This window comes from Littorina saxatilis, linkage group LG12 (genome assembly GCF_037325665.1).
Source record: "Littorina saxatilis isolate snail1 linkage group LG12, US_GU_Lsax_2.0, whole genome shotgun sequence".
Lineage (NCBI taxonomy): Eukaryota > Metazoa > Mollusca > Gastropoda > Littorinimorpha > Littorinidae > Littorina > Littorina saxatilis.
The window spans coordinates 61,613,719-61,641,712 of NC_090256.1; the positions used below are offsets into that span (position 1 = coordinate 61,613,719).

Consider the following 27,994-nt stretch of genomic DNA (forward strand, 5'->3'; position numbering starts at 1 on the left):
AAATCAATTTAAAAACACTTTCATCTTATTCCTTGTTGGTTCCTGATTCCAAAAACATATAGATATGATATGTTTGGATTAAAAACACGCTCAGAAAGTTAAAACGAAGAGAGGTACAGAAAAGCGTGCTATCCTTCTCAGCGCAACTACTACCCCGCTCTTCTTGTCAATTTCACTGCCTTTGCCACAAGCGGTGGACTGACGATGCTACGAGTATACGGTCTTGCTGAAAAATTGCAGTGCGTTCAGTTTCAGTCTGTGAGTTCGACAGCTTGACTAAATGTTGTATTTTCGCCTTACGCGACTTGTTTATGGTTCTATTTGATTCACCAAGTCCTGTTCTCCGTTAAGCTGCTGCAAAATAAACAGACAATGTTGGGTTTTTTCACCATTTCTTAATTGGTGTAATTGATGCCCTAAAACCGTCTTATTAAAGAAAGTTTCGTTGTCGAAATGAAACCAAAACACTACGACCGCGCGCCATTTTTGTCTCGTGTACACTACCTCGCGGCGCCGCTGAGCGTTCAGGGTAGTCGAAGGGTTTCATAGGCGCGTCGGTAAAACGTTCCGGGACGTCTTACACTGCGAAATGGCCTGCTGCAGGTGATAGACACACAGGGCACAGAAAACAGGCAACTTAGAAGGGAGTATTTTGGCCGAACCTGCATGGTTGATACGATATTTGGCCTGTTGTGTGATGTGTCTAGTGTGTTAGCGAAGTGTTTTGTGCTTGTCACCTCTCGCTTTCAGCCCTCACCGCTGGCTAGCACTGTCCTTTTCGGGACAACGCGAAAAGAGAGCAGCTTGCGTCAGTCTCTCCTGCCAGTACATAACCTCTCCACAGCAAGCCCTTTGTAGTGCCTCCATCGTGGCGACAGGCGTGAACTGGGTACCGAAATGCCCCAGGCTGAACTACCAGGACTCGGAGGAGGTTGGCCCCTAGACGTGTGGCATGCAGGCCCACCGGCGTGTGGATACGCCCTGGTGCCCACGAACCAACCCCCAACTATGGGTTAAATAGCCGGGCAGGACAGGCTCGTCAACCCTGGAAGGCAGCTGTCCTAGGAGAAGATCACTCCAAAATTAAAACGAGGGCAGAGGAGGCTCACTATCCCTGCAAGGAAACTCCTCTAGGAGAAGGACCACTCCAAATTTAAACCCACGTAGTCCCCCGAAGACGGAAGACATCGGCCATTAGGCGGGGAGCAGACCGGATGTCTACGCTTACTACGACAAATGATTGTGTCTAGGTCGAATGTTCGTGATACGATATTTGGAGATTTTTTTAAATTATGAAGCTGCAGTGTCTCGCACCGGACACTGTTCAAACATGAAATGGCAGCCACTACAAACGCCACTGAGGGGAGAACATACTTTAAGCTAAGTGTCACTTTCACTGGAATACACACACACACACACACACACACACACACACACACATCAATGAAGAAGCTCATTCACTTTTTTTTCAAGTTCATGCAACAAACATTTATTCCATAGATTATCACAATAGTGACATAATTAATAGCATTCATGACAAATTTAGTCATCATTTTGAATGGTACAATATTCCAGCATGATTATGATGTTTCAGCTGAAGTTCATGTGAAAACTATATGACTTCCATATATATGTAAATGAGCATTTGGTAATCGTGGGCGAAAATATCTTTCTAAATTAAAACTCAATGCTCAATCTAAAGAACTCAAATCAAGGTTGAAAGACACATTATTTCCTGCGTGGTGTAAGAAGTACTCAGCAAAATCAGTTTAAAAAGATGTTTGCTCTTCTCGTATGGATGCACTGAGCTCTTTTCTAACAACACAAAAACTACATTTCAAATGGCATAACAAAAATTAAACTACACCATTCTGGCTTCACGGAAACTGCCAGAAGCTATCGCTGGCTTTCAAGATTGACAAAAGCGAAACGAAACAAAACAACAATATCACAGGAAGGTTGTTTTCTAAATTGTCGGTTGAGAGGTTTTGTTCAGAAAGCACTGTCCTTGTCCATAATTGGTTCCCATCATCAATTCAATAATGTCTGCAACTATGCAGCTGATTTGGTTGTTTTCAGATTGAATCCTCCGCCAGTGAACCTGGGCTGGTCTGTCCTCTGTGGTTGAATGGTTGGCATTCCGGCTTGTGTCAGAGCACGGTCTCTTTCCCTGTAGAAAGGCAGATTTGGATTGTAAACAAACATGGTGACAGGATACCTGTTTCACTCGATTTGCCAAGTGATACGCAACTACTATGCACAAAATCGCTTCACCACACAATCACATGCAAACAGAATCGAGTTCATTTCTATTTTCATGGGTTTACTCTAACAAATCTATTAGGTCAGATGAGATCTGATCAATATATCTTCTTAGCATAGTTCATGTGTTACTTTAGTCCAAATAATGCTCGCTTCATGAAGAAAAATGTGATCAACCCACCCACATTTCCAATGGAATAAAGTATTAAAGAAAGAAGAAAATATAAAAGAAGGAAAGAAAGAGAGAATGAAAAATAAACCCATGACTTACTTGACGGTGTTTTCCTTCTTCTTCTGCATGAAGTATTTCTTCTTGACCTCCTGTAGCTCCCGGGCGATTCGCTCGATCTCATACTTGTACTCGCCTACTTGGGACTCGTACATGTTCAGTTCAGAAGCCATAGCCTGCAAAAGAAAAAAAAACTTGACACTTCTGGTGGAACTTTCAGCTTCTCTACATAAAACCTTCACTTTCTCTGCAACTTCCGGCCTCGGCAGTCTGATGAAAATGCAGGTGGGCCCTCCCCCACCACCAACCCTACCCCATTCCCCTTCTGCTTCCATCCTTCCTGTCCTCAAACATTTGCTTTGACTTCTTTTTGAAGGTCTGGTGGTAGATCTGTAGGTACTTGGCTGAGGATGCCCAACAAGAATGTGACCTCAGAGTACCCAACACCCACCTTCATCTGCTTGGTCTTCTCCTTGAGGGTCTGCTGGTAGATCTGCAGCTGCTCGGCGACTTCAGGCCCTGGCTCAGATGTGCTTCAGGGATTGCCAGCGCTAGTCCTAAGTCTACAGTACAGCCAAATAGGTTGAAGGGATGTTAAAAACCAACCAACTTCTGACTGCAAGAGTACACAATAACACCCACCTTCATCTGCTTGGTCTTCTCCTTGAGAGTCTGCTGGTAGATCTGCAGCTGCTCAGCGACCTCAGGCCCCGGCTGCCTGGCCAGGATGTGCTTCAGCTCCAGGTAGAGCTTCTCCTTCTCCTGGATCAGCAGCTCCTTTTCCACCACCTCCTCCGTCTTCTGGATCAGCCGCTTCTGCAGCGTGTGGATCTTCTGGATCATCTCGTAGGTGGACGGGTCGCTGCCCTGTGGGAGACGAAAGAAAGGAGAAAGTTTTGTCAGTGGTTTGGGCCAATGAATGCTTTCCCAGAGGACTGCCCCTCCCCTTTCCCCCCCAATAAAAAAAAAGTAAATGGAGAAGAAATGAACCAGAGAGATCGAGATAGAGAAAAAGAGAGAGAGAGGGAGAAAGAGAGAACTGAACTGAAATGAACTGAACTTTATCTAACAAAGATAAAGATTTAAGGCTCGGCCTTTCCTTACAATCTTTCCTTGAGAGAGGAAGGAGAGAGAGAGAGAGAGAGAGAGAGAGAGAGAGAGAGAGAGAGAGAGAGAGAGAGAGAGAGAGACAGAGAGATAGAGACAGAGACAGAGAGAGAGACAGAGAGAAAAAAAAATAGAGAGAGAGATTGATCTGATAAATAAAGGGAAGTAAGCGCTCTAAATGCATACAACATGTGTAATAGAGTAAGAGTTATGCTGAACCAGTCTCCTGGCACCTGAGAGAATAACAAGCATTGAAATGAACAAGCGGCTTTCATAGAGAATAACAAGCATTGAAATGAACAAGCGGCTTTCATAGAGAATAACAAGCATTGAAATGAACAAGCGGCTTTCATAGAGAATAACAAGCATTGAAATGAACAAGCGGCTTTCATACTCCATGATTTATTGCTTGAGTGGTGCTTGAAATGGAAGGTCCATCTCATGACAGAATATACCTCTGAACACGGGACCTCTGTTTTCCACTGGTTTGTTTAACTTAGCAAGAAAATACTAATACTAGAAGGATACCCGAAATGTAGGGACAGTTTTCAGTGAGTTCAAAAGGTGTCCTCCGAGCAAAAGGACTACTGTAGTTTGATAAAGGGTACTGTAGTAAATTGAGATCTGGATTGTATATTGCACAAAACAGAGCAACGCAAGCCAGGGTTCAAACAGAAGCAAAACTCCGGGAAGCAATTCATGACAAATGTACACAAACAACCAAGTAAGTTGAAGCACTCAAAGACACTGAATCTGATACAGGGCTGGGCAGACAGCAAGCTTTGTCCGTGTACTGAGTGACCAACTAATTAATCAGCAATTCACATACAACACTAATCAGTTTGATGACAAAACAGACCTCAAGTTTCCTCCAGCGATGGATGTTCATGGGGTTCTCCAGTTCCTCCTCCAGGGCCTTGCAGCGAGTTCGCTCCCTTAGCAGCTCACGCTGGATATGGTACACCTCGCGTCTGTAACATAATATTTTCACTTAGAAAACAAGCTTGTATGCAGCTTTTAACACAGAATGCTTTCCTGTACTTTGGTTGAATAAATACTGTTCCAGTTTACTTATTTTATGTTTGACTGTACCATCTACTTTTTTCCATCTATTCAACCTACCCTCCCGCTTCTCTCCAATTCATGTATATTTTATAGCTCAATGTTGCCCATCTTCCTTCTTTTTTCCCTCATTATCTGTCTCACCTTACAATTCCAATCTCAATCACTTTCTTTCTTTCTTTATTTGGTGTTTAACGTCGTTTTCAACCACGAAGGTTATATCGCGACAGGGAAAGGGGGGGAGATGGGATAGAGCCACTTGTTAATTGTTTCTTGTTCACAAAAGCACTAATAAAAAAATTGCTCCAGGGGCTTGCAACGTAGTACAATATATTACCCCACTGGGAGAATGCAAGTTTCCATTACAAAGGACTTAACATTTCTTACATACTGCTTGACTAAAATCTCTGCAAAAATTGACTATATTCTATACAAGAAACATTTAACAAGGGAAAAAGAAAAACAGAATCCGTTAGTCGCCTCTTACGACATGCTGGGGAGCATCGGGTAAATTCTTCCCCCTAACCCGCGGGGGGTATCTCAATCACTGTGATTCCCACTCTGCCACCCTGCCCTATCACTCCAACACTCACTCTCTTCCCCCCCCCCCCCCCCCCACCTCCCCCACCACACCCCACCCCCAATACATTGCAATGCCAAAACGTGTATGGCCATTTCAGCAAATGTCCATGAAGAAAATAAATCCTAGCAACACAACATCCAAGCAACATCTACCCCCTGATATAAGACTTACACACTTACTTTTTCAGATTGCCTGTGTCATAGCCTCTCTAAATTTGCCTCCACTTTGAGACCCCTCCTTGATTTTTTTCAGTTTTGTATGTTGTCATTTTACAGAGGTTATTAACATAAAGTGTGGGAAAACAAGGTCTTAAAAAGGAGGGCGTCTTACATCGGGAGATCTTAAAAGGGTGGTTCTACTGTACCCACCTCAGATCCTCCACGTTGGCGACGCTCTTCTGCAGGACGGCCTTCTCGCGACGCAGCTTCTTGATCTCCAGCTTGAGCACGCGGATGTCCTCCAGACGCTGGTTGTACTGTACCTCCCCCTTGTTCAGCACTGAATGCTGGATCTTGATCTTCTCGTACAGCAAGGCCAGCTCGTCGTTGCGTCGCACCAGCTGGGTGCCCAGGATGTCACGCTCACTGATCACCTGTTAATGACCAAAGTCATTCATTAATTTTTAAGCCACCAAGCTGAAATGCAATACCGAAGTCCGGCCTTCGTCGAAGATTGCTTTACAAAAATTTCAATCAATTAGATTAAAAAATGAGGGTGTGACAGTGCTGCCTCAACTTTTACAAAAAGCCGGATATGACGTCATCAAAAGTATTTATCGAAAAAATGAAAAAAACGTCCGGGGATATCATTCCCAGGAACTCTCATGTCAAATTTCATAAAGATCGGTCCAGTAGTTTGGTCTGAATCGCTCTACACACACACACGCACAGACAGACAGACAGACACACACACATACACCACGACCCTCGTCTCGATTCCCCCTCTATGTTAAAACATTTAGTCAAAACTTGACTAAATGTAAAAACCACGGGTATTTCAGGTCTAAGGGAGAGAACTCACCTGATCCAGCTCCTTCTTCTGACGGACGCGCTCAGCATCGGCCTCAGCGATGATCTTGAGCAGCTTGCGTTCCTCTGCTTCCTGGGCCTCGATGTAGGCCTTGCTCTCAGCCGCCTGCTGCTTCATCTTCTGCAGCTCTGCCTGAAAGTTGGGTCATCAAATGAAGGTCATTAAACAGTGTATAACAGACGTTTACCAACCATTTGATTACTAACACAGCAGTAAGTTGTGTCATCAAATGAGGTTTATAAAAACGGTGTACAACACAAGTTTACCAACTATTTCATAACAAAATAGCAGTTTAAAATCTACCTTGTTTTAGTCACTTATCATATCTACTTTTGTTCATACATGTATTGTAAGGACAGTGGAATCTGATATATTCTTACTTAGTCCAGTACAGTACAAATAAACAGCCTTGTTTGTTTCCCTGTGGTGTCAATTAGGACTCGCTCAATTCTATAGATCACCAATTGACACATTCACTTCTACATATTCTTTACCCCCACAGTGCAAGACGGTGGTCTCAGTTCACGTTCGCATACACTCACATTATATTCTCTTCTCCTCAAAATTCACCGGTGCTACATGCAGTTTTTCCTTGATGAGAGCGACCTTCTTCATCTGAATACCACCTCCCCTCAACCTTATAATCTCTTAACCTTCACTCCGCGCCCACCCTCTCTTTTTTCATAGCGCATGCATATCTTACCTTGAGTGTCTCCTTCTCTTTCTCCACTCGCTGGTGCTCCAGCTGCTCCTTGACGAGCGCGGACTCCTTGGTCTGGATCTCCTCCTTCAGCTGGTCGATCTGGTGGTTCATGATCTTCAGCTTCCTCTTGTTCTCTGTGATCTCATCCTGCAAACATGACAATAGACATCCATGAACTATGCTTAACAGCCAATTTACAGTACTGGAACAAAGCATGGATTCCTGAAAAAGCTGAAATGATTGCAGCAGTTTTTGTAGTTCCTTTTTTTTTCTCTTTTTGTGTGTGTGTGCATGAAGTTTGTCCTTTTTTCTCCTCTCAAAAATTGTAATGCATGGCAAAGTGATCACGGATAATATATATCAGAGAATCCACTTCAGCACATTCAATTGTGCATCTCCGAATCTGTACTCAATCGTAGAAACACAAACTTCTCTCTTTTATCCTTTTTCAACAATGATTTTTGGATTGATTCTTGATTTTCTAATTCTCCTACAACCAAAGTTGGTAAAGTCAAGGGGCACCACACACTCTTTCCTCTCCACATCGTAGAAAAAAGCATGCAATGTAAACAAAAATAACAACACACATTCTTACAAACAGTTAATATAAAAGCAATGATGCCTACCTGACTCTCAATAAGGTTCTTGCTGTAGAGGTTCCTGTCGGACCTAACCGCCTCATACAGGTTCTGCTGCTGCTTCAGCTTGGTCTCGGCCTCCGCAATCTTCTTCTTATAGTCAAAGATCTGCATCTCACGCACCTTCACGTCCTCCATGTGTTGCAGCACCTGGAGATGGAAGAATTTTATCGATGGTCAGTGTTGGAGAGATGAACAAACAACATATTCTAAAGTCACTTTTTTCTTCACAGAGCCTTGAAACAAACAAGCCACTGTCGCACACACAAACACACACACGCATGCACACACGCACACACAAACAAAAAAACTGCATATTCTAAAGTCACTTTTTTCTTCAAGAAGCCTAGTAACAAACAATCCACTTTCATCCTCATGACCCTAGAAACAGCTGACAGCACAGGAAAAAAATTCCTTTATAGATGTAAATATGTAACCACACTTAGTATAAGTTGAGCTTGTTGTGTGGTCCCAATTGTTCCTGTTGTACTATAATATGCATACTATGATATGCAACCCAATGTTCTCGGATTAAAATCTTGTTTAAACCAAAGAAATGCCCCACCTTCTGCGTGAGGTCGCTGGCCTCGTTGATGTAACGGTCGCGCTCCTTCTCCAGCTGGTAGATGATCTTGCGCTGCTTCTGGGCCTCCTCCTTGTAGTTCTGGATCTCCTGCTCCAGGTTCTTCTTGCTCTGCTCGTGCAGCTTCACCAGGTGCAGCTGCTTCTGGGTGGCTCCCGCTGCCTTCAGCAAGTTCTGCACACACCAACACAGACATGTCGCATTGCTGTGATTGATATACAGTGGAACCTGTCTATAACGACCACCCACGGGACCGACCAAAAGCCAAAAGACTTGTATATATATATATGAAGTCTTATATCGCGCGCGTATCTCCAGACTCGGACTCAAGGCGCAGGGATCTATTTATGCCGTATGAGATGGAATTTTTTACACAATACATCACGCATTCACATCGACCAGCAGATCGCAGCCATTTCGGCGCATATCCTACTTTTCACGGCCTATTATTCCAAGTCACACGGATATTTTGGTGGACATTTTTTTTATCTATGCCTATACAATTTTGCCAGGAAAGACCCTTTTGTCAATCGTGGGATCTTTAACGTGCACACCCCAATGTAGTGTACACGAAGGGATCTCGGTTTTTCGTCTCATCCGAAAGACTAGCACTTGAACCCACCACCTAGGTTAGGAAAGGGGGGAGAAAATTGCTAACGCCCTGACCCAGGGTCGAACTCGCAACCTCTCGCTTCCGAGCGCAAGTGCGTTACCACTCGGCCACCCAGTCCTTGACTAGTTAGTCCTCTTAGGACCAATTGGCCTATCAGGGGACAGGTAGCGTTAATATGCTATGTGGAGGGGGGGCAACCAAAAGTGATCCTTATGGTTGTTATAGGAAAGAACCTGGTTGGGGTTTGTTTGGGATGGTTGTAATGGGCAGGTGGTCATTATCAAACGAGCAGATTTGACTGCAGTAACATTTGATTTGAGGATTTTTATGTTGTGGGGCGAAGTGGGTGAGGGGTTGAGGATATGTCAGCTCAAATTTAGCACAGTCTTTCGAGAACGAGGATCTCCTGAGGCGGAAAATCGTGTTTCTAGTTCTCAGGTAGTTTCTATTGTTCTAACCTTTTTTTTACGAGAGAGAGGTAGGGGGATTTGAGATACTTGGTAAACCTTTGATTGAGATATTGAATGGTCACTGCATCTCCTAACCAATTGAATGAAACAATTATGATTATAAAAATCTTTAACTTTTTTTCCATCTGTACTAAAAGGATAATCATGTGCAATCACAGAATAAGCCTTTAAATAATAAATGATATAAACTCTAACAAACCTTGTTGAGGATGTCTCTTTCTCTGACGAGATCCTCAATTGCCTTCTTGTCGGTTTCAGCTTGCTTTTTGGCAGCATCAAGCTCTGTCAATGACAGAATAACAGCATTGTGTTAAATAAGCCTCAAACAACAAAATGTTATTGATATTTCTTGAGACTGAAGGAATCAAGCATACTAATCGTATAAAGGCTGGCGTCATAAAATACATGAACATGATGTTGAGGTGTGTAGCTTTCTACTGTGTGATCAAGTTCCAGGAGTTGTTTTTGAAAGTCAAATCAGCCTAACGTGCAGTGTTCTTTTACTTCAATTTTTGAACTGCCAAACAAAGTTCACTTTAAGAATAAAGTACATCCACTTCACGTACACTGTATGTTGTAGCCAGCACACCTTGCCATGAACTATGCTTCTGTCTTCTCCTGTCCATTCAGCATAACCTTAATCAGGGATCCCGGATATATAGTGTTAGCCAGAAATAATTTTTGCAGAAAAAATCTGAAAATACTGGAAACGTAACTGCCAACCAATCATGTGTATTGATTTGCAAGACAGATTTTTCCTGCATAAGTTATAGCCTAAACAGTTGACTTCACTGCTAATTAAATGTCACTCAGCTTCATCTTACCTCTCTCCAGCCCAGTGATCTGACTGCGCAGCGTCTCTCGCTCTCGCTCAATGTCACCCTTCTGGTCCTCCACCTGACGGAGCTTGCGCTGGATCATCTCTCGCATCTTGTTCAGCTTCTGCGTCTCTGCCTTCAGCTGATTCGACTCATCCTCCTTTTGCTGAAAGCAAAACCGAGCGCTTATTGTCAGAATCATTTGTATACACAAAATGTATAGTTTACACCTCTCCTGTGCATACAAAAGCAACCACAACAAAATAATTCCCCTATTTCTCTCTGTCACAGAATTTGTTTTTTCTTGTTTACCTCAAAGGTCTACAATTGTAGTTCTCCATGTAAATTGCACAAATGAAAACTGTATTGATGCTAAACAGGAGCACACTGCAAACAGCTTTGGATTATCAACCTGCTACTCCTTTGCAAAATCTGTGACCCTAACAAAAACAAGTGGCAACTAATGAAGATCGAATCTCACATAATAATGCTCTTCTGACAGTTGAACCCATAGAATAAATGAGCAACAAGTAGAGTGAAATCCTTCTTCTTGACGTAGCATCTAAGTTTTGCTGCTATGGCACACACATCTCAGATAATTTTATTTTTGTAACATCCCCTGATTCTGTAGTTAGAAGCACTACATGTACTATCATCTCGTTTTGATAAGATTTTATCCTGAAGATGGAAGCGTTACCTTGAGGTCTGCAACGCGAGTCTGGTTCTCAGAGGCCATGGAATCGGCGGCCAGGACCTGGTTTTCAAAGTCGGCCTGCAGCTTCATCAGGCGAGTACTGGTGATGTCAGCATCCTTCAGCACACGCTCATTCAGCACCTGAAAGAAAACACTCTCTGGTTTAGAAATGCAGTAAGTACTCTCAGAAAACTTTGACCTTTTTTCCCTGAAGTTACTGTTTATGATCCTGAGCCTAGAAGGCTTTTAACTGAAATCAAAATGATCCCCCATAGATTTTGTCCATTGTAGAAAACCACACACAATTGATAAATTTATAAAATGCCAATGAAGAAGGACGCTCAGCTGTAGAGAGAAAGAAAAAGGAAAAAGAAAAAAAAAAAAAAAAAAAAAAAAACACCGTAGGGTTTCATTCTTTTTATTTATTTTTCAGCTTGAAGCGGACTGCATGCAACTGAGGCAAAAAAAAAAAAAAAAAAAATGATCCCCTTAAAAAGCTGTCTAAAATGAGTGACGCCAAAATTCCATGATGACGACAAGCTGTTCCCACTGCCCATCAAACAAGTATCCAAGATCTTACCCTCTGTTCTTTCAGCGCCTGCTCCAGCTTCTGGTTCTCACTCTTGTGCTTCTCGATCTGCGAGGTGAGGGACTTGATCTCGGAATTCTTGGCGTCCAGGTCGGCCTTGGACTGCTTGAGCTCTCTCTCCATCTTGTCCTTCTTGCGACTCTCACGCTGAGCCTCGTTGCTCCGCACCTGGATGTCTTGGTTCATCTGCCATGCGACACATATTTCACAGGTAATTAAGCAGTAGCTTGAAGATACTTTCTACACAGTGGAACCCCCCATTTAAGACCTCTACAAATTTGAAAAAAATCAAGTCTTTAAAAAAGGAGGGAGTCGTAAAATGGAGAAAAATGTACAGAGGTTATGAGGGAGCTCTCAAAAAGGAAGGTCTTGAAAGGGAGTGAACTGGTGGTGGTGGTGCACACATCTATGGTATTGGGGACAAGGTGAAAACCATATAAACCACGTTATCTGTTTGACCCTCTCTTTCTTGAAGTTCAGTACACTGATTGCAGGGCTACCTGTAAAACTGCAGGCAGTACGGGTTGTTGTTTATCTACACTTTTAAGTGTTGTTTTTTCATGTACCATAGTGGGTTTCCAGTATTGTAGTTGTGCATGGATGTGCATGGTTTGAAATACAACTGTTGGTGAAGGACGGAGTACAAAGCCAGCTTAAGACAGCACATTTCTGTGCGGTGTGATAAAGTTTTTGACAAAAGTATAAATCGTAGGTGCACCATTTACCTTTAAGGTCAAATCCTCTCCAAGACGACATTCATTAAAAAAATAAAGAAATGAATGAACTCCTTGATCTGGTTATAGCAGAAGCCAAAAACTGCTTTTGCTCATTGATGTGTAGTGGATGTATACCAGCCTACATTGATCGATAGGCAAAGCCATAGCAAGAAAATCTAACAATCAAATAAACAGCATTCCTCCAAAACCCATGCACAAATAAATAACAATACTTTACAAATACACTCAAAAATAAACAGAACATTGTCATGAAAATACAATGAACCATCTGTTCTTAAATTTCTTGCATTTATGAACAGAAAATTAAAACGGTATATGAGCGCACAGTGCCTGTATTTCAAGACATGCTACATGCAAATTTTCTGAATTGTACCAAAGTAAAACAAACAAATTGTTGTTGTATGTGTGTGCCTTTCTTTTGTTGCTGACCTGAAGCTATTCTCTTCCACATGTACATGCTGAAAATGAAGATATGGATTGAAACCTTTCGCAAAGAAAGTAAATGTGTGACCATAGATGGCATTGTGAAAATTAAGACAACAGTCGTCATAACAACCGTACCATTACACACTGAACTGGTGATGAGGAAATGTGAATTGTGCTTTCAGCAGAAAAAAATATTCCTTATATAATAATTAACAATGAGGCTTTAAACCCAGAGTGAAACCACATGCGTACCCAACATCAAATAATTTAAGCTGACACTATGCGACTCCATTCATGCAGTGATTTGCATTTTTTTTGTGGTAAGAATCATCCAGGTAAATTAATACCTTGTTTACCCTTTTTGGTTCAGGGTCTGTATATGCCTTCTGCGTGCAGGAAAATTATATGGCTCAATCAATAGTAAGTTTATAATGTACTCTCAGGCTTAAACTACAGACACAAAGTTATACATTTAACCCACTCACACAGCTTCACTTATAATATTTGTATATTAAATCCAGGCTGTCTGCAAAGAATCAAGCGTTTGAAACCGTCTGTTGATAAACATTTCTCTTACTGATGTTTGTAAAACATCTTAAACTGAGCAACAGCCCACGCCTCCAGCTCTACTTTATAAACAGCATGTGACTGTTTGAAGAATGTAAAGATGTGTGCCCTGTGTTTATCATAGCCTGTTTAATTTTCTTTTAACACATCAATCAGGATATGACATTGATACTATAAAAAAATAAAATTAAAATAAAAATAGAAAAGTTACACGCCTTTACTTCCCTTGAAACGATATATCCTATTTTTTTGTGTGGTCTAACCTCTCACTTTTAATGGCTCAAATCAGCCTCTCCATTATATGCCTCAATCAAGAACTGCCGGCTTTGAAAAATTCCTCTGAAGAAATATTCTACTCCTCTTTCTCTCACACGCACACACAACCAACCAACACTAGTCCTATCCAGCCTATAGCCTCCCCCTTCCCAAAATCAAAGCATAACACTACAACTTTACATAAACTGACCTGTTGAATCTTCTCTTCAGCGTCAGCTTTCTTCTGCTCTGATTCAGACAACTTGGTGTTAGCATCGCTCAGATCCTCGCGCAGTCGGCTGATCTCCTGCAGCTGTTCATCTCTCTCCTTTGTTAGATCCTCCTTCATCTTCAGGAGTTCGTTAACGCTGCATAGTAATAAAAAGGCTTTGCAAAGAGGGAGAAGCATAAACATCAACATAATGCTTTGCTTACAGAGAATCACATGCATTTGCTTGCTAAATTAATTTCAAAGCTAGGAAGCTGCATGTTTCTCTTCTGTGTTATGCCATCTGTTATCTCTCATGCATCTTTTCTCTCTATGCGTTATAATTCCAAAAACGTTTCTTATACCATACTAACATATACAATGTAAAACCATCTGGGGTGCTACGCACGAGAAAGTGCCCAACTAGCTGGGACCCATGCGCTGGGTAGAGTTGGTTGAAATCTCAATTTGAACTAATCCGTCCCAGCACTTGGGTCTCACAAAGTTGGGCACTCTCTTATGCACACCACCTCTGGACTTTATCTGTAATCAACATACCTATGTTCCTGTCCCATGGTGAGCCCGGCACCCTGTTCCACCAGCTTGCTCAGGTTAGAGATCTCTTGTTTCAGCGACTGGATTGTCTCCCTTGCCCGTGTCTCCTTCTCGTGGGCAGCATCAACCATTTTCCATGCTTTCTCGATTTCCTGAAACATCATCAGTTCAAGTTGCTTCAAATCCAGAAAGGGACAATCATTCATGCTCTTTTCTAAAAATCTGACTAACAAAGAATGCACAATATTTCATGCCAATCAAAAGCAATACATATTTTGTTTCTTTTTTACTCAACTTTTCTAGCAAAATTAATGTACATACTGTCTCTTCTTTATCCCACCTTTTGTTTTGTAAGTGCCCTAGTACTTTCCTTTTACCCAACCCTTTGTTTTGTAAGTGCCCTAGTACTTTCCTTTTACCCAACCCTTTGTTTTGTAAGTGCCCTAGTACTTTCCTTTTACCCAACCCTTTGTTTTGTAAGTGCCCTAGTACTTTCCTTTTACCCAACCCTTGATTTTAGGTGTCGAAGGTGTTTTTTTCAACAAACCATTTGATTTTAAGTTTCTGAGTTCTCTCTTACCAAACCCTTGATTTTAGGTACCTGTGTTCATCTATATATATCCCTCTAAGCCTTGATTTTTACCATATTAATTGTTATATATTGCCTTACCCTTGATTTTAAGCACTCATGCCTTCTCTCTTTGACATTGTGAAATAAAAACAATTACCTTCTTGAGGGATGCAATGGTGGCCTGATCTTCCTGGGATAGTTTGAGGGCAGTAGACACTTTGGCGGAGTTGGCGACAATCTCGGCGTTGAGCTCTCGGCATTTTTGCATCAGTCTCTTCTCACTCTCGTGAGACTTTTTCAAGGCTTTGTGCAGTTTTTCATACTCCACTCTGAACTTCTCAAGACTCCTGTCTCCCGTCAACTCTGCCAGAGTCTGTGGAAAAATGAAGACAAGTTTTCAGAGTCAACAAAATATACTGAGTTAATTTGAATTATTTCATCTTCATAACTTAATCTCTCCCCCCCTCCCCCCGAATCAAACTGTCAACTGACTGTTCAGCTTCAGAAAATTTCTTCATAAGACAACTTGGGAACTTGTTGACTCGAAAACATTAAAAAAAAAGTGTTAAATAATAATTATTTGTAAAAAAAAACAATGCTCTGAACTCCTTATATACTCCTGTACTAACGTTTTAAACTGCAAACAAAACACCCTCTTCAACTAACAAGGAAAAGAAAGTTTAAACAACACAAAAACAGCATATATCACCAAAAGCTATAAAACAACAACTGTCCTGACCTCCTGAAAGTCTTTTTCCAGTGCCTCAAAGGCACTGTCATCGAAGGTGCCCCGCTCCTTCTTTTCCTGCAACAATCAAATAACATTGCATTTAGCACCAAGCAAATAGGAAATCTACATGATTTTTACCCCTAATAAAAACATCGAAATAAACAACCACATGTATGTTTACTGTCTGACTACGTAACACTAATTAATTCTACCGAGACTTAGCCGAGGGCGTTTGGCTCTGAACAGAGATTCAAATTTCATCAGTACAAACAGAGAGGTTAAACAAAAGGAGAAAACCACACGAAAAACTGCAAAAACAATTCCTTTTTCGTTCCATATATATAAGAAAAATGCATTTAATTCTTGTTGTTGTTTGTCAGTTCGAAAACACTAATATTTAAACAGCCAAATCAGCTTGTCGTATCATATTTAATACGACCACGATCTCTAAGACTGAAGAAAAGTAGTAAAATGCACATACCTCCGTCATGTTGAGTGTTGGAAAGGAGCTACTTTATCATGAAAAAAGATGTTAGTGTGTGCTGGTAACTTTCTGTCCTTCCCCAGACGCCCTGTGCTATAGTGTCGTCCCTGGATACTGCTACTTCCGGTTGTCAAGGGAAGTAACTCATTCTGACATACTGCTGAATCGTCTTTCGTGCAGATGTGTAATGAACGTTCTCTCTCAAAATGCTGCTGTTCATTTGACCGAATCGATTTTGTTCTCTTTAAAATTATATGTGCCTATCACATTTAACATTATTTTAAATCAGACGGCGGATTTCTACATTTGAAATTACATTTAAAATGACATTTCTTTCAAATGTCTTCTTTTACTAAATATCCTTGCCCTTTGCACTTTACATTACCATTAAATTTGCAGAAGATTTCAACAGCTGCACAATTAATGCTAAAGATTTATAACAGACGCTGACACACAATCAATGAAACAAGCTTGTTTTCATTCCCTTTATTTTCACATGGCTTTAAAAGCAAATCATTCACATGGTGTGTCAGGAACACAATGCAGCATGCATACAAAGGAATAACAGCATATAGTCCATATGTCCTGATACAGGCAATAGGAACGTGTCAGGGCATAAAACACATTCTTCATCATCAACAATAGTATTCGGTACAATCACTTTTCATTTGCAAGTCATGCAATTGTTAACTACCCTGATCCCCCTCATCCACACACACACACAAAACCCACACACATTAAAAAGCACACTCACACAAACCAGGAATCATCTGTGCTCAACCCACAGAAACACACTTGCACAGATACATTTCAACCGAATTAATGGCACAATCTGCCTGACATTGTATCTTTTAATCTTTCACAAAGCTGTCCACGCTTTATTTGCTTTTTTATGTTCCGAACAAGTCACTTGAAAATGTCTTAAAAGGAAAAAGAGGGCAAAAACTCCATAAAAACAAAGGAAAAAACAAAGCCTCTTAATAATGACTGAAAAACAACAACAAAACAGAAAACCTTGTCAAAGTCAATAATAAACAAGCCTGTCATGGTGAATTATGACACAGAAATTCTTAAGACAGTCCACATATTTCCTGCAACTTCTCACAATTCAAGTACTCTTTTCATCTAAAAACTATAGGACGGTAAAACAAAATCATAACATTAAAAAATGGTCTGCTCTGAAAAAGCACACATTTTTGTGACCACTTGGTACCTGAAAAATAAAAATAAATCCCTTCTTCTGATCAGCTGACCTGCTGAAACAGTTTGACGATCTCAAACTGTCTGGGTTGGAAGCCAAGGTATATGACCAAAATCAAGTATGTGGAGCAATATAACGTTTGTGTGCGTTCAGCATTCTGCACCATAACCAGTCTTTGTACAGCAAAAAGGGCTGGGTCACAGCATCACAGGTTTCATCTTCAGTCACTGTCGCTGTCGCTGCCAGATTCGCTCAGTTCCAAGTCATCTTCTGTAAAAGCAAGGGAGAAAAACATTGCTTAATGAATTCATTTGCCAGTAAGTCAATGGACAGAAATACTGATTTATAGGTCACAAACAACATAGCCTATATGGTGAATTAGAATACAACCATCTAAAATCTTATCACAGTTTGGAGAGGATATGAATATTTTTCTGAAAATGCATTCAAAAATGGATGTGGGTAACTACCGCACAAATATATTTATATTACTGACTAAAAAGGGAAGGCGTTTTTTCATTCCATAAGCTTCCCTCTCACCATTATTAAAAAGAACTCAAAATGTTAACTTCAAACCACACAGAATACGTCTTTCCATACCAAGTTGCTGCAAATAGCAAATAAAATCAATAATAATAAATAAATTTGAAATTAAAAATTTGTCAATGTTATCTGACTAATCAGTCAATTTGGCAAATCAACTTACTGAGAAAGCTTCCAGCAGAAGAGGTGGACGGTGCTGGTGCTTGTTGTGAGCCATTTTGAAAACCTGCACCAAATAAAATTAAAAAAAATAAAAATTGACCGAAAATAAGAAAAGAAAATGCTTGTACATTTCACTTTAGTCATATGTAATATAAATCAGAAAGAAATTAACTGCTCCAGTTTCATGAACATTCAAAAAACGATAATTTCCTACCCATGGAACTTACTCTAACCTAAAGATTTGACTAGTATAAGCCAGACTTCGGTCATCAAACCCCAAAAGTGTGAGCATTTTTTTAAGCTAAGTATGTACGTCTTTAGATGTAATCAACCAGCTGCACTTCCGGCAAAATGACTGAGGTCTCGTACGTGCCACTGCTGTGACACACTGGCGGGACATGGATGCCACCCCTGAGTCTGCACTTAAAATTGACCTTTGTACGTCCCGCTCTGTTTTTTACCCCATGACTGGAGGATCCAAGTACTCTACCAGTGAACAAACTGAGCTACCAGGCTACTTTGGAAATTTCACAGACCACAAAGCAACATAAGACACCCTTCATTCAGAGCTGTCCTTTTATCAAAGACTAGATGAATACCCGCTTCGCCGGGAAGAAGTAGAGCCGAATACCAGGCTGCACCTGGGACCCGGCTTTGCCGGGTGTACGCCGGCTTTGCCGGGTGTACGCCGGCTTTGCCGGCGCACCACACGGAGGAAGGGAGACAAACGCGGCTGAAAACACTGGAGAAGATAAGGAAGAGTTACTGGGAATGGATCGAGAGAAAAACCAAAATCGGTTCAGCGCTGCGCGCGAAAAACCAAAATCGGTTCAGCGCTGCGCGCTGAGAGCACGTGTTGAAATATCTCATCGATGAGGTTGTGTCCGGGGTGTAGCTGAATACGGTGTCCAAATTTGAAAAAGATCCACCGAGAACTTTGGCCGTGCATCGCGAACAGACAGACAGACAGACAGACAGACAGACAGACACTAGTCGTATATATATATAGAAGCCTCAAATTTACTTGTTAGTACCACTATATCAAAGACCTGTTACTTACGTGGTGGGACTTCTGTCATCTCATCATCATCTGAAGAGTCTGAACTGTCCGAACTCAAGTCACCAATCAAGGCAATGTCAGCTTCTGCAGAAACAAATGTGTAAAAATGTCACTCTAATTTTGACCCTGGATTCCATTTCTGCCTTTCCTTCCTTCTTCTCCTTCTTCTTCTCCTTTTTCTTTTTTTTAATACTAATGAGACTTGCAGTGAATAAGTATAGGTCAGGTCATCTCAGAACAAAGACTCGCTGGATAATAGCCCAATCTCTTCATGTATGCTTTACTTCACAATGACAATCACCATATTCAAAATCTGCAAAGGTTTAAATACACATTAACATATCCACATAAATAGTTTAACGGATGAGGACGGAATAATATAAAGCAAGTATGATTCAAATACATTGGTCGATTGGAATTCCCATTTAAGATTGAAGAAAAAATCTGAACAAATCAGTCCTCAAAAGTGAGTCTTTAGAATTGAGGTAAATTTACAGAAACTTTGACAGAAAATCCTGAAAAATAAGGCCTTAAAAAGGGGGAGGTCTGAACACAAGGGGTCTTAAAAGGGAGGTGCTAACAACCTTACCCTCCCATTTTACTTGAACGTGTGCAGAAGAAAAGAAATAGACCTCGGCGTTATAGGACTAAGTGCACTGTTAAACCTTACCTAGACCTCAGCGTTATAGGACTAAGTGCACTGTTAAACCTTACCTAGACCTCAGCGTTATAGGACTAAGTGTACTGTTAAACCTTACCTTTGTCACCATCACTGGGAAGGGGTGTTATTGATGGGGAATCTAGTGAAAGTGGAGGACTGCTCTTGCTGTTCTTGCTCTTGGATGGAGATGTCTTTTTCACCTCAACTGGTGTGGCTGGTCGGTGGACCTTTGTACTCTCCCTTTCTGTCCTGAACAGCAGAATCACAACAATGTTGTTTTTATCACAACATGGTGCATCATCTTTGTCTCTGCCTCTCAAAGTACCATGTGTGTGTGTAGTTGCATAATGCAGAAAGTATTCATTTAACTTTGTGTTAAACGTATCTCTTTGTTTCTTTCACCTGCCAAGACCACGAATAGAATGTTCACTTTCGCTAAACCACCACAGTCTGTGAGTTTGTAGCCAAATGATAAAGAGAAAATGTTCACAATGCTTTACCGCGATATTTTTCGTCCAGGAATCATCAGCATTTCTGTCGCTTTTAAGCACATTTTCCCTGTATCAGTCTACGTCTATAAAATTAAACATTTCAATATAATCGCAACAAGATGTACAACAGGCTCAGACTTTGTCATTTTTTATTGCTAGATATTTATTAGACACATGCGTGTGAAGTATAACCTGTTATAATATTGTTCTCTTTTGTCCAGTTGTAATACACATGTAGCAGAAATGTGGTCGTGTTAGTTCTCTTCCTACTGTTAGTGTTACAATGAGCTGAGCTTACAAGTTCTCTTCTCACCTCTCTCAGGTCCCTACACAGAAAACCATTAACTAGAAGAGCAAAGATTCACATTTGGCACATGTAATACGAATCAGAAACATGTTACCTAGCTCCATATAGACTCAAGAAATTGATAATTTCCTATTTATTGGCCCAAACTCGACTCTATTGTTAACTAGGATCAACAAGACTTGGGTCATATCATCAAATCCTGGAAGAGTGTAAAGTTCATACTTCAAAGATCTCGCTTAAAACATTTTCAAGAAAACAATAATTTTTCATCTTCTGACCCAAATTTGACCCGACTCTGAACTTGAAATTTGACACGGGTCAACAAGATTGCTCAGGTGAATCAAAAAGGTATTAATAAATTAATAGTATTATCCACTAAATGGCTTCCCACCTTGTTTTTTTCACTAATGCAGTCTGGTCCATTTTTTCCAGGGTGTATGAGCCAGTTTCGTGATCAATAATCAGAACACATTCCTTTGCAGTCGGTTTTTTGTTGCCTTTATAAACTGTGTGAGAAGTGCCAGCTCCCTGAAACAAGAAAAAATAGATCATTATACCAATTAATAATAACAGTAATAATAGTATTAATACTTAAGCGATAAGGGAAAAAAATAAGAAACACACTTTAGATAATATATATCAAACTCTGTCAGTTGTCACAATGTTCACAGTACCACTCCATTATATAATATATATATTTGTACGTTGTCTGGCTACAACGAACCTGATAAAGTTAACATTCCAACTCCAAGGCATAAGAATCATAACCAAATGAGGCAAAGTGCTGCAAAAAGATCTGAGAAAAAAAAGAACGTAAGCGTTCTAAATGTATAAGATACTGTATGCAAGTTTGTGTGAGTTATTTCTTTATTTGTTTCTTTATTTGGTGTTTAACGTCGTTTTCAACCATGAAGGTTATATCGCGACGGGGAAAGGGGGGAGATGGGATAGAGCCACTTGTCAATTGTTTCTTGTTCACAAAAGCACTAATCAAAAATTTGCTCCAGGGGCTTGTAACGTAGTACAATATGGTCACGGCTCAGAAATGGCGTCGAACTCCACCCTTGCCCTATTCAAACGCCCCACACGCTCAGTTATGGTTTATTCTACCTTTGAAAGTACTGACACGGGGTGCAGATATGAATACAGTTACTATTCTGGTAGAAACCGAAAGGTTTGATGACTTTGTTTTCGAGCAAGGCGCAATAGTAGAGTGAATTTACGTCGATTTTTGGGCCGGAAGTTGGGACACTTTTTTACTTGGTGTCGAAACGTCGTATTTGTGCGTACTACACACACTGCTTGGATAAGAACTTGATGGAGAGGGAAAGAGAAGGTGTTAGTTATTGTTTACATACTGCACGATAACCAGTACCTCACCCCAACAGTCGGCTGAGATCAAGTTTAGATCCAACGGTGAGTATGTTACTTTTCGTGTTTGGAGTCACGTAGGCAGTTTTAGCTTTTGCCGCGCTTTTAATAATGATGACAGACGTTGAACTAAGCGATAAACTTGGACAAGAAAGAACAATCTACTACTTAAAACAAAAAATATGCACAAACACAGAAGACAAAGCAATGAAAATAAGTCTTAAGTTCGTTGTTGTGTACTTTCGTGTTACCGCGAAAAGTAACAACGTAAATCAAAGTTGTTTATCGACATGTTCCTGACTTCCAACGATGGAAACAACTGTTCTATCGTCTGCTACAAAGTTGCATTGACTGTCTCGAACTCAGAACTCAGTGTGGCATGGAGGAGATGGACGTAAACGGCCAAGATAAAAACCACTGGTTTTTCGTTGTATGTAACGTACTCACCTGCAGTTTGAAACACTGTTATTTTCACAAAATAACAACTTACTTCCTTTTTTTTTCATCTGAAAGTTAGAAGTGTTATTGTGATTTGTTTTGATAAAATTTGCATTTTTTAGGACAAAGATTTTTCTTTATTTTGATTTTTAAAGACATATGTTTGAGACGATTCAACCAATTTCCCAAGTTATTCAGCGTTCATGTCATTGCATGTGTTTTTTCTGGCCTTTTCTATAGTCTTTCCATACAGTTCACCTTGTGCTTTGTTTTCATGCCAATTTAATGAAATAAATTACAGGAAAAAGAAATATATGTTTTTTTACATTGAGTGCGTTACTCACACCACTCGCACATCGTGAGAGGTAACACACTCCAATCGTTTGTAGAGTTATCTTGAAAATTATTTAAATCTTGCTGGAACAAAGTAAGGAATGAATCAAGTAAACAGAAAATGATGTCTGCGTTTATTGTTTTGAATTAGAGTGGGTTTTTTTAGGAACAGTGTTGAGTGTGTTACTCACACCACTCGCACATCGTGTGAGGTAACACACTCCAATCGTTTGTAGAGTTATCTTGAAAATTATTTAAATCTTGCTGGAAAAAAGTAAGGAATGAATCAAGTAAACAGAAAATGATGTCTGCGTCTATTGTTTTGAATTAGAGTGGGTTTTTTTTAGGAACAGTGTTGAGTGTGTTACTCACACCACTCGCACATCGTGAGAGGTAACACACTCCAATAGTTTGTACAGTTATCTTGAAAATTATTTAAATCTTGCTGGAACAAAGTAAGGAATGAATCAAGTAAACAGAAAAGGATGTCTGCGTTTATTGTTTTGAATTAGAGTGTTTTTTTGACTCACATGCGAAGCAAAAGTGAGTATGTACTCACCCGAGTCGTCCGTCCGTCCGGAAAACTTTAACGTTGGATATTTCTTGGACACTATTCAGTCTATCAGTACCAAATTTGGCAAGATGGTGTATGATGACAAGGCCCCCAAAAAAATACATAGCATCTTGACCTTGCTTCAAGGTCAAGGTCGCAGGGGCCATAAATGTTGTCTAAAAAACAGCTATTTTTCACATTTTTCCCATTTTCTCTGAAGTTTTTGAGATTCAATACCTCACCTATATATGATATATAGGGCAAAGTAAGCCCCATCTTTTGATACCAGTTTGGTTTACCTTGCCTCAAGGTCAAGGTCACAGGAGCTCTTCAAAGTTGGATTGTATACATATTTTGAAGTGACCTTGACCCTGAACTATGGAAGATAACTGTTTCAAACTTAAAAGCACATGTTATGCTTTCCTCATGAGACACATTTGGTCACATATGATCAAGGTCAAGGTCACTTTGACCCTTATGAAATGTGACCAAAATAAGGTAGTGAACCACTAAAAGTGACCATATCTCATGGTAGAAAGAGCCAATAAGCACCATTGTACTTCCTATGTCTTGAATTAACAGCTTTGTGTTGCATGACCTTGGATGACCTTGACCTTGAGTCAAGGTCACATGTATTTTGGTAGGAAAAATGTGTAAAGCAGTTCTTAGTGTATGATGTCATTGCTAGGTTTAGTTATTTGACCTTGACCCTGAAGGTCAAGGTCATGTAAAGGTCAAGGTCAAGCATGTGAGTCGTATGGGCTTTGCCCTTCTTGTTACAATTTACTTTGAAGGATTGGTAATTTTCAGTTCTTTGAGTACTTGTTTGATCGTTGTTTTGTTTATTGGTGTTCATGTAACACACACACTTGCCTAGGGTACCGAGATATGCAGATTATTGCTGTCGGAATGTGTCAACAATAGTTTCAATAGTTGTGAAGGAACCATGGTGTCATTCTTATAATTAATTTCACAATTAACTGAATGCACTGAATATGAACAACGTTTTGTTCATGTTATGACAGTGTTTTGTAACACACTCATTGGCGAATAAACAGCATTTTTCTTGATAACTTCAAAATCCGCCTTCAACCTGAAGATTTTTTGGGGGGTTTATCAAGTTTTTTGTACAGTGTATTGTTTTCATTACCAAGTGGATGGATATATGCTTTATACCTTACAAAATAATGTGAATCTCGGAATTGTGGGAGATAAAAGACTTTTTTGGTGAAATGTAACACACTCAGTGTCAAAAGTGAGAAAATCTTCTCTGTATTGTGAATTGGAGCATGGTAGAAGTCATAAGACATCATTGTTAGGTTGTTATGGTTTTGCTCTTTCATTTTTCATTCTTTTGCATGCATTTTTCATGTGAATATCTTGACAGTGTCCTTAAGTTTGATTTTTTTGGTGAAATGTAACACACTCATTGGAAACTTTTAGGAATGACTTGACAGGTAACTGATAATGGGAATAACGGGTCCGGTATCATTGATGCATTTCAACTCTTTACTATTATGTACTTGTTTCTCTTCCCATTACATGTATTTCTAAGGTTGTGTGTGTAAAATAAATAGGAATTTAGCAGTTTTGAATGTCTGTGTTGTGAGACACAGAAAGTTGATTTTTGTTTGAATACATTTTCACATCTTGTTCTGATTTGATTTTTTTTGCAGACTGTCCGTATGAAGTGTGTGGAACTAAGAATTGATTGACTGCTGAAACAGTAATCTTTTCAGTTCTTTGAGTACTTGTTTGATCGTTGTTTTGTTTATTGGTGTTCATGTAACATACACACATTCCTAGGGTACCTAGATATGCAGATTATTGCTGTCGGGGAATGCCACTTTTCACAAATGAAGATCAAGGTAGATACTAACTAATGCAGTTAACTTTTATTGTGTAATAGGTTTACTGTTAACTGTATATTAGAAAACAATGTGTGACACGGTGTTATGTAACACACTCCAGTTAAAATTTAAAATGCAATTCATTCCGCAGTAATTGATGAAAATACATTGTTACTGCCCAGACACAACTAAACACATAAACAGTTTTGCTGGACCCCAAAATGGAAAGTAATCCAAGAGTTTGTATTTGTGACTCAAGTGTCCCACAAATTCGACACCTTTTCTGAGCCATGACCATATATATGGCCTTACTAAGAGAATGCAAGTTTCCAGTACAAAGGACTTAAAATTTCTTACATACTGCTTGACAAAAATCTTTACAAACATTGACTATATTCTATACAAGAAACACTTAACAAGGGTAAAAAGAGAAACAGAATCCGTTAGTCGCCTCTTAGTCTTACGACATGCTGGGGAGCATCGGGTAAATTCTTCCCCCTAACCCGCGGGGGGTTGTGTGAGTTATGGGGAACTAATATCTTCATTTTAAATGAGGATGAAAGTCGCGTGGTAACTTCAAATTCAATATACTGCGTAAATCTCAGTCTAACTTACTCTTGTTCTTTTGTTGCACATAAAGTATACCTTTAGCCTTAAAACACATGTATTTATATATATTTGTTCCTCTGTTTCTCAGATCTTTCCAAGGCATAGGTTCGTTTCTATGGGCTTGTATGAGGTTTTCAAAACGTTGCTCAATTATAAGAAAAAGAATTGTAAAAATACAGCCATACTTCATGGGAACACAAAATGTTGGCTCACTCAGTTTGAATCCAGTTAAAGCTCAACCATTGTAAACTCTGCCACTGTATGAGTGTATCAGTCTTTATGATGTGGGGTTGAGGGGGGGGGGGGGGGTTACGCTGGAAAAATCCTGTGCTAATGTTTCACAGTATATTATACACAAATAAGCAGAAATAAGTTAATCTGCAAAGATAGTGATACACATTTCAAAACGTATTGTAACTTAATATTAACTATTAAGCCAGACTGTTGAAAAACCCTTCTTTCAAAATTCAACACCTAGTTAACATGACCCAAACTGAACATCTAGGTCTTGAAATTGTGAATGAATGTCATAACTCTGTTGACTTACCTGTACGTGTGGCACTGTGACCGTCACCTGATTCCCTTCCCCCACCTCCAGCTTGGCTTCTTGGGAAGTATCCACTGATGCTGGTTTGAAGTCATCTGGGAAAAAATAGTTGTTTTGTTTTAGACTACATCCCTGCCATCTTTGAGGAAGCAAATCAAATGATTCAATGATGGCAAAAACTATACATTGTACTCCGAGTGTATACAATCGATAGGACTGTATACACTCCGACAATGAAAAGCTTTGTTACATCTCTAAGCCAATGAAATGCCCCCTTACATTAAATTACAAGTCGTTAGGGAGTAGCCAATGAAAAAACTAGTCTGAGGTATTGATTGACTTCCGCCATCTTTTTTTCAGAATGTACACAGGGCTGGCAATAATGTACACTCACATGGTATACAACCATTTCTAGGTCGATACACACTCTAAGTGTGTTCAAAAACTTCGACAATAAACTGCCGTGTGGCATCAGTTTTGTGTGTGTGTTTGTTTTTGTCTATATGTTTGTGACCTTTGTCCCAGCGTACTTTGATACCAAGAATCGAAAGTGATGCGTTCCTTCGCAAAATGACATCAAATGACGCTCCGAGTGTTGATGCGGTTCAGTGTCTTTTATACATTTACACCCCGAGAATGTAATCTACGTTACACTTACAGCAAAGGCTGTGCAGCATCAGATTGTTTTAGTTTTGTACTCTTATATATATAGTTATAATCAACTGCTCTGCGTCGAATGACAAATTTGCATTGCTACCAGAAGTTAACGCTGGAGTGTATATATATATATATCTGAGTGAGCCAGTGCGTTCAATAATTGAGTACCTGTCTGCGTGCCTGTTTGTTTGTGGATCTGTCCTTAGTCTGTGATCGATCTGCCTGGGTGTGCAGTGTTTCTAGGATTCACCTTGGCTCTCTGTGTCTGTATATTGTGATGTAACTATACGTAGATCTATAATAAGATTCCCGTGCGATTTTTCAAAATTATGAGCGTTTGATTTTGAGTATTTGGTTCGAATCACTCAATCAGGCAACTTTTTCTCGACACTCTACTGACACTTACATTTATAAGTTTTTGAGCCGATCACAGAAAAAGTGAAGAAAAAAATGAGTTCAAAGAAAAAACAGAAATGCATAGTGAATGCAACGATACCACACATACTTTGTGAACTCAATTCCCAAGTCTGGGTCTCAGTGTCACGCAGGGTTTCGACTCAACTTTTGTGTTCCCTTCGGGTAACGTTCCTGACTTTGTTTTTTGACTTTGTTTTTTAAAATTGGTTTAATTTAAATTTGTGCTATGTTAAACTTGTGGGGTCCTGATTTGGCCTAAATGGTCCGCTGGACCCAAAAAGCAACAGCTAACTAACTAACTAGTCTCTGGTGGGTTAACCACGCACGTCGACATCAACCATATGGTATTACATTTGATAATTCACTGTACTTACATCGAAACGAATGGAAAGCTACTCTGGAATTCGGTTCAAAACTTTTCCCAAGTCGGAGTTCATGTACTTCGCTGTCAACAGGTAACGCCATGATCTCTCTCTATGCTTCTTTGTGTCAAAAATTCCTTGAGAAAAACCCGTTATTCTTTTTCTGTCATGCTTCTCCAACCGGAAGTAAACATTGCACCGGTGAAGAGGGAAAAATACCCGACCCTAGGCTTTGACCCCGGATTTTCTGTTGCGCATTCTAAAATGCCATTGTTATATTTAGTCAAGTTTTGACTAAATATTTTAACATCGAGGGGGAATCGAAACGAGGGTCGTGGTGTATGTGCGTGTGTCTGTGTGTGTGTGTGTGTGTGTGTAGAGCGATTCAGACTAAACTACTGGACCGATCTTTATGAAATTTGACATGAGAGTTCCTGGGTATGAAATCCCCGAACGTTTTTTTCATTTTTTTGATAAATGTCTTTGATGACGTCATATCCGGCTTTTCGTGAAAGTTGA

General features: G+C 40.0%; 2 protein-coding genes across 2 annotated transcripts; both read right to left on the minus strand.

Annotated features, from left to right (window-relative positions):
• Window positions 1-1,473: 1,473 nt before the first annotated feature.
• On the minus strand, window positions 1,474-16,025 carry LOC138982465 (cilia- and flagella-associated protein 58-like). The gene is made up of 18 exons (XM_070355760.1): window positions 15,911-16,025; window positions 15,439-15,504; window positions 14,857-15,072; window positions 14,132-14,280; window positions 13,577-13,733; window positions 11,372-11,566; window positions 10,795-10,932; window positions 10,104-10,263; window positions 9,479-9,561; window positions 8,179-8,370; window positions 7,602-7,763; window positions 6,976-7,122; window positions 6,264-6,404; window positions 5,612-5,835; window positions 4,458-4,569; window positions 3,134-3,358; window positions 2,534-2,667; window positions 1,474-2,170 (listed from the first exon to the last, which is right to left on the minus strand). Exons 1-18 carry the CDS (start codon window positions 15,917-15,919, stop codon window positions 2,053-2,055), a joined length of 2,628 nt encoding a protein of 875 aa, XP_070211861.1. The 5' UTR covers window positions 15,920-16,025; the 3' UTR covers window positions 1,474-2,052.
• Window positions 15,910-27,679, minus strand: LOC138982469 (ELL-associated factor 1-like). Its single transcript, XM_070355764.1, has 7 exons — window positions 27,488-27,679; window positions 26,040-26,134; window positions 20,730-20,866; window positions 19,638-19,789; window positions 18,880-18,963; window positions 17,821-17,883; window positions 15,910-17,384 (listed from the first exon to the last, which is right to left on the minus strand). Exons 1-7 carry the CDS (start codon window positions 27,576-27,578, stop codon window positions 17,335-17,337), a joined length of 672 nt encoding a protein of 223 aa, XP_070211865.1. The 5' UTR covers window positions 27,579-27,679; the 3' UTR covers window positions 15,910-17,334.
• Between the last annotated feature and the right edge of the window lie 315 nt (window positions 27,680-27,994).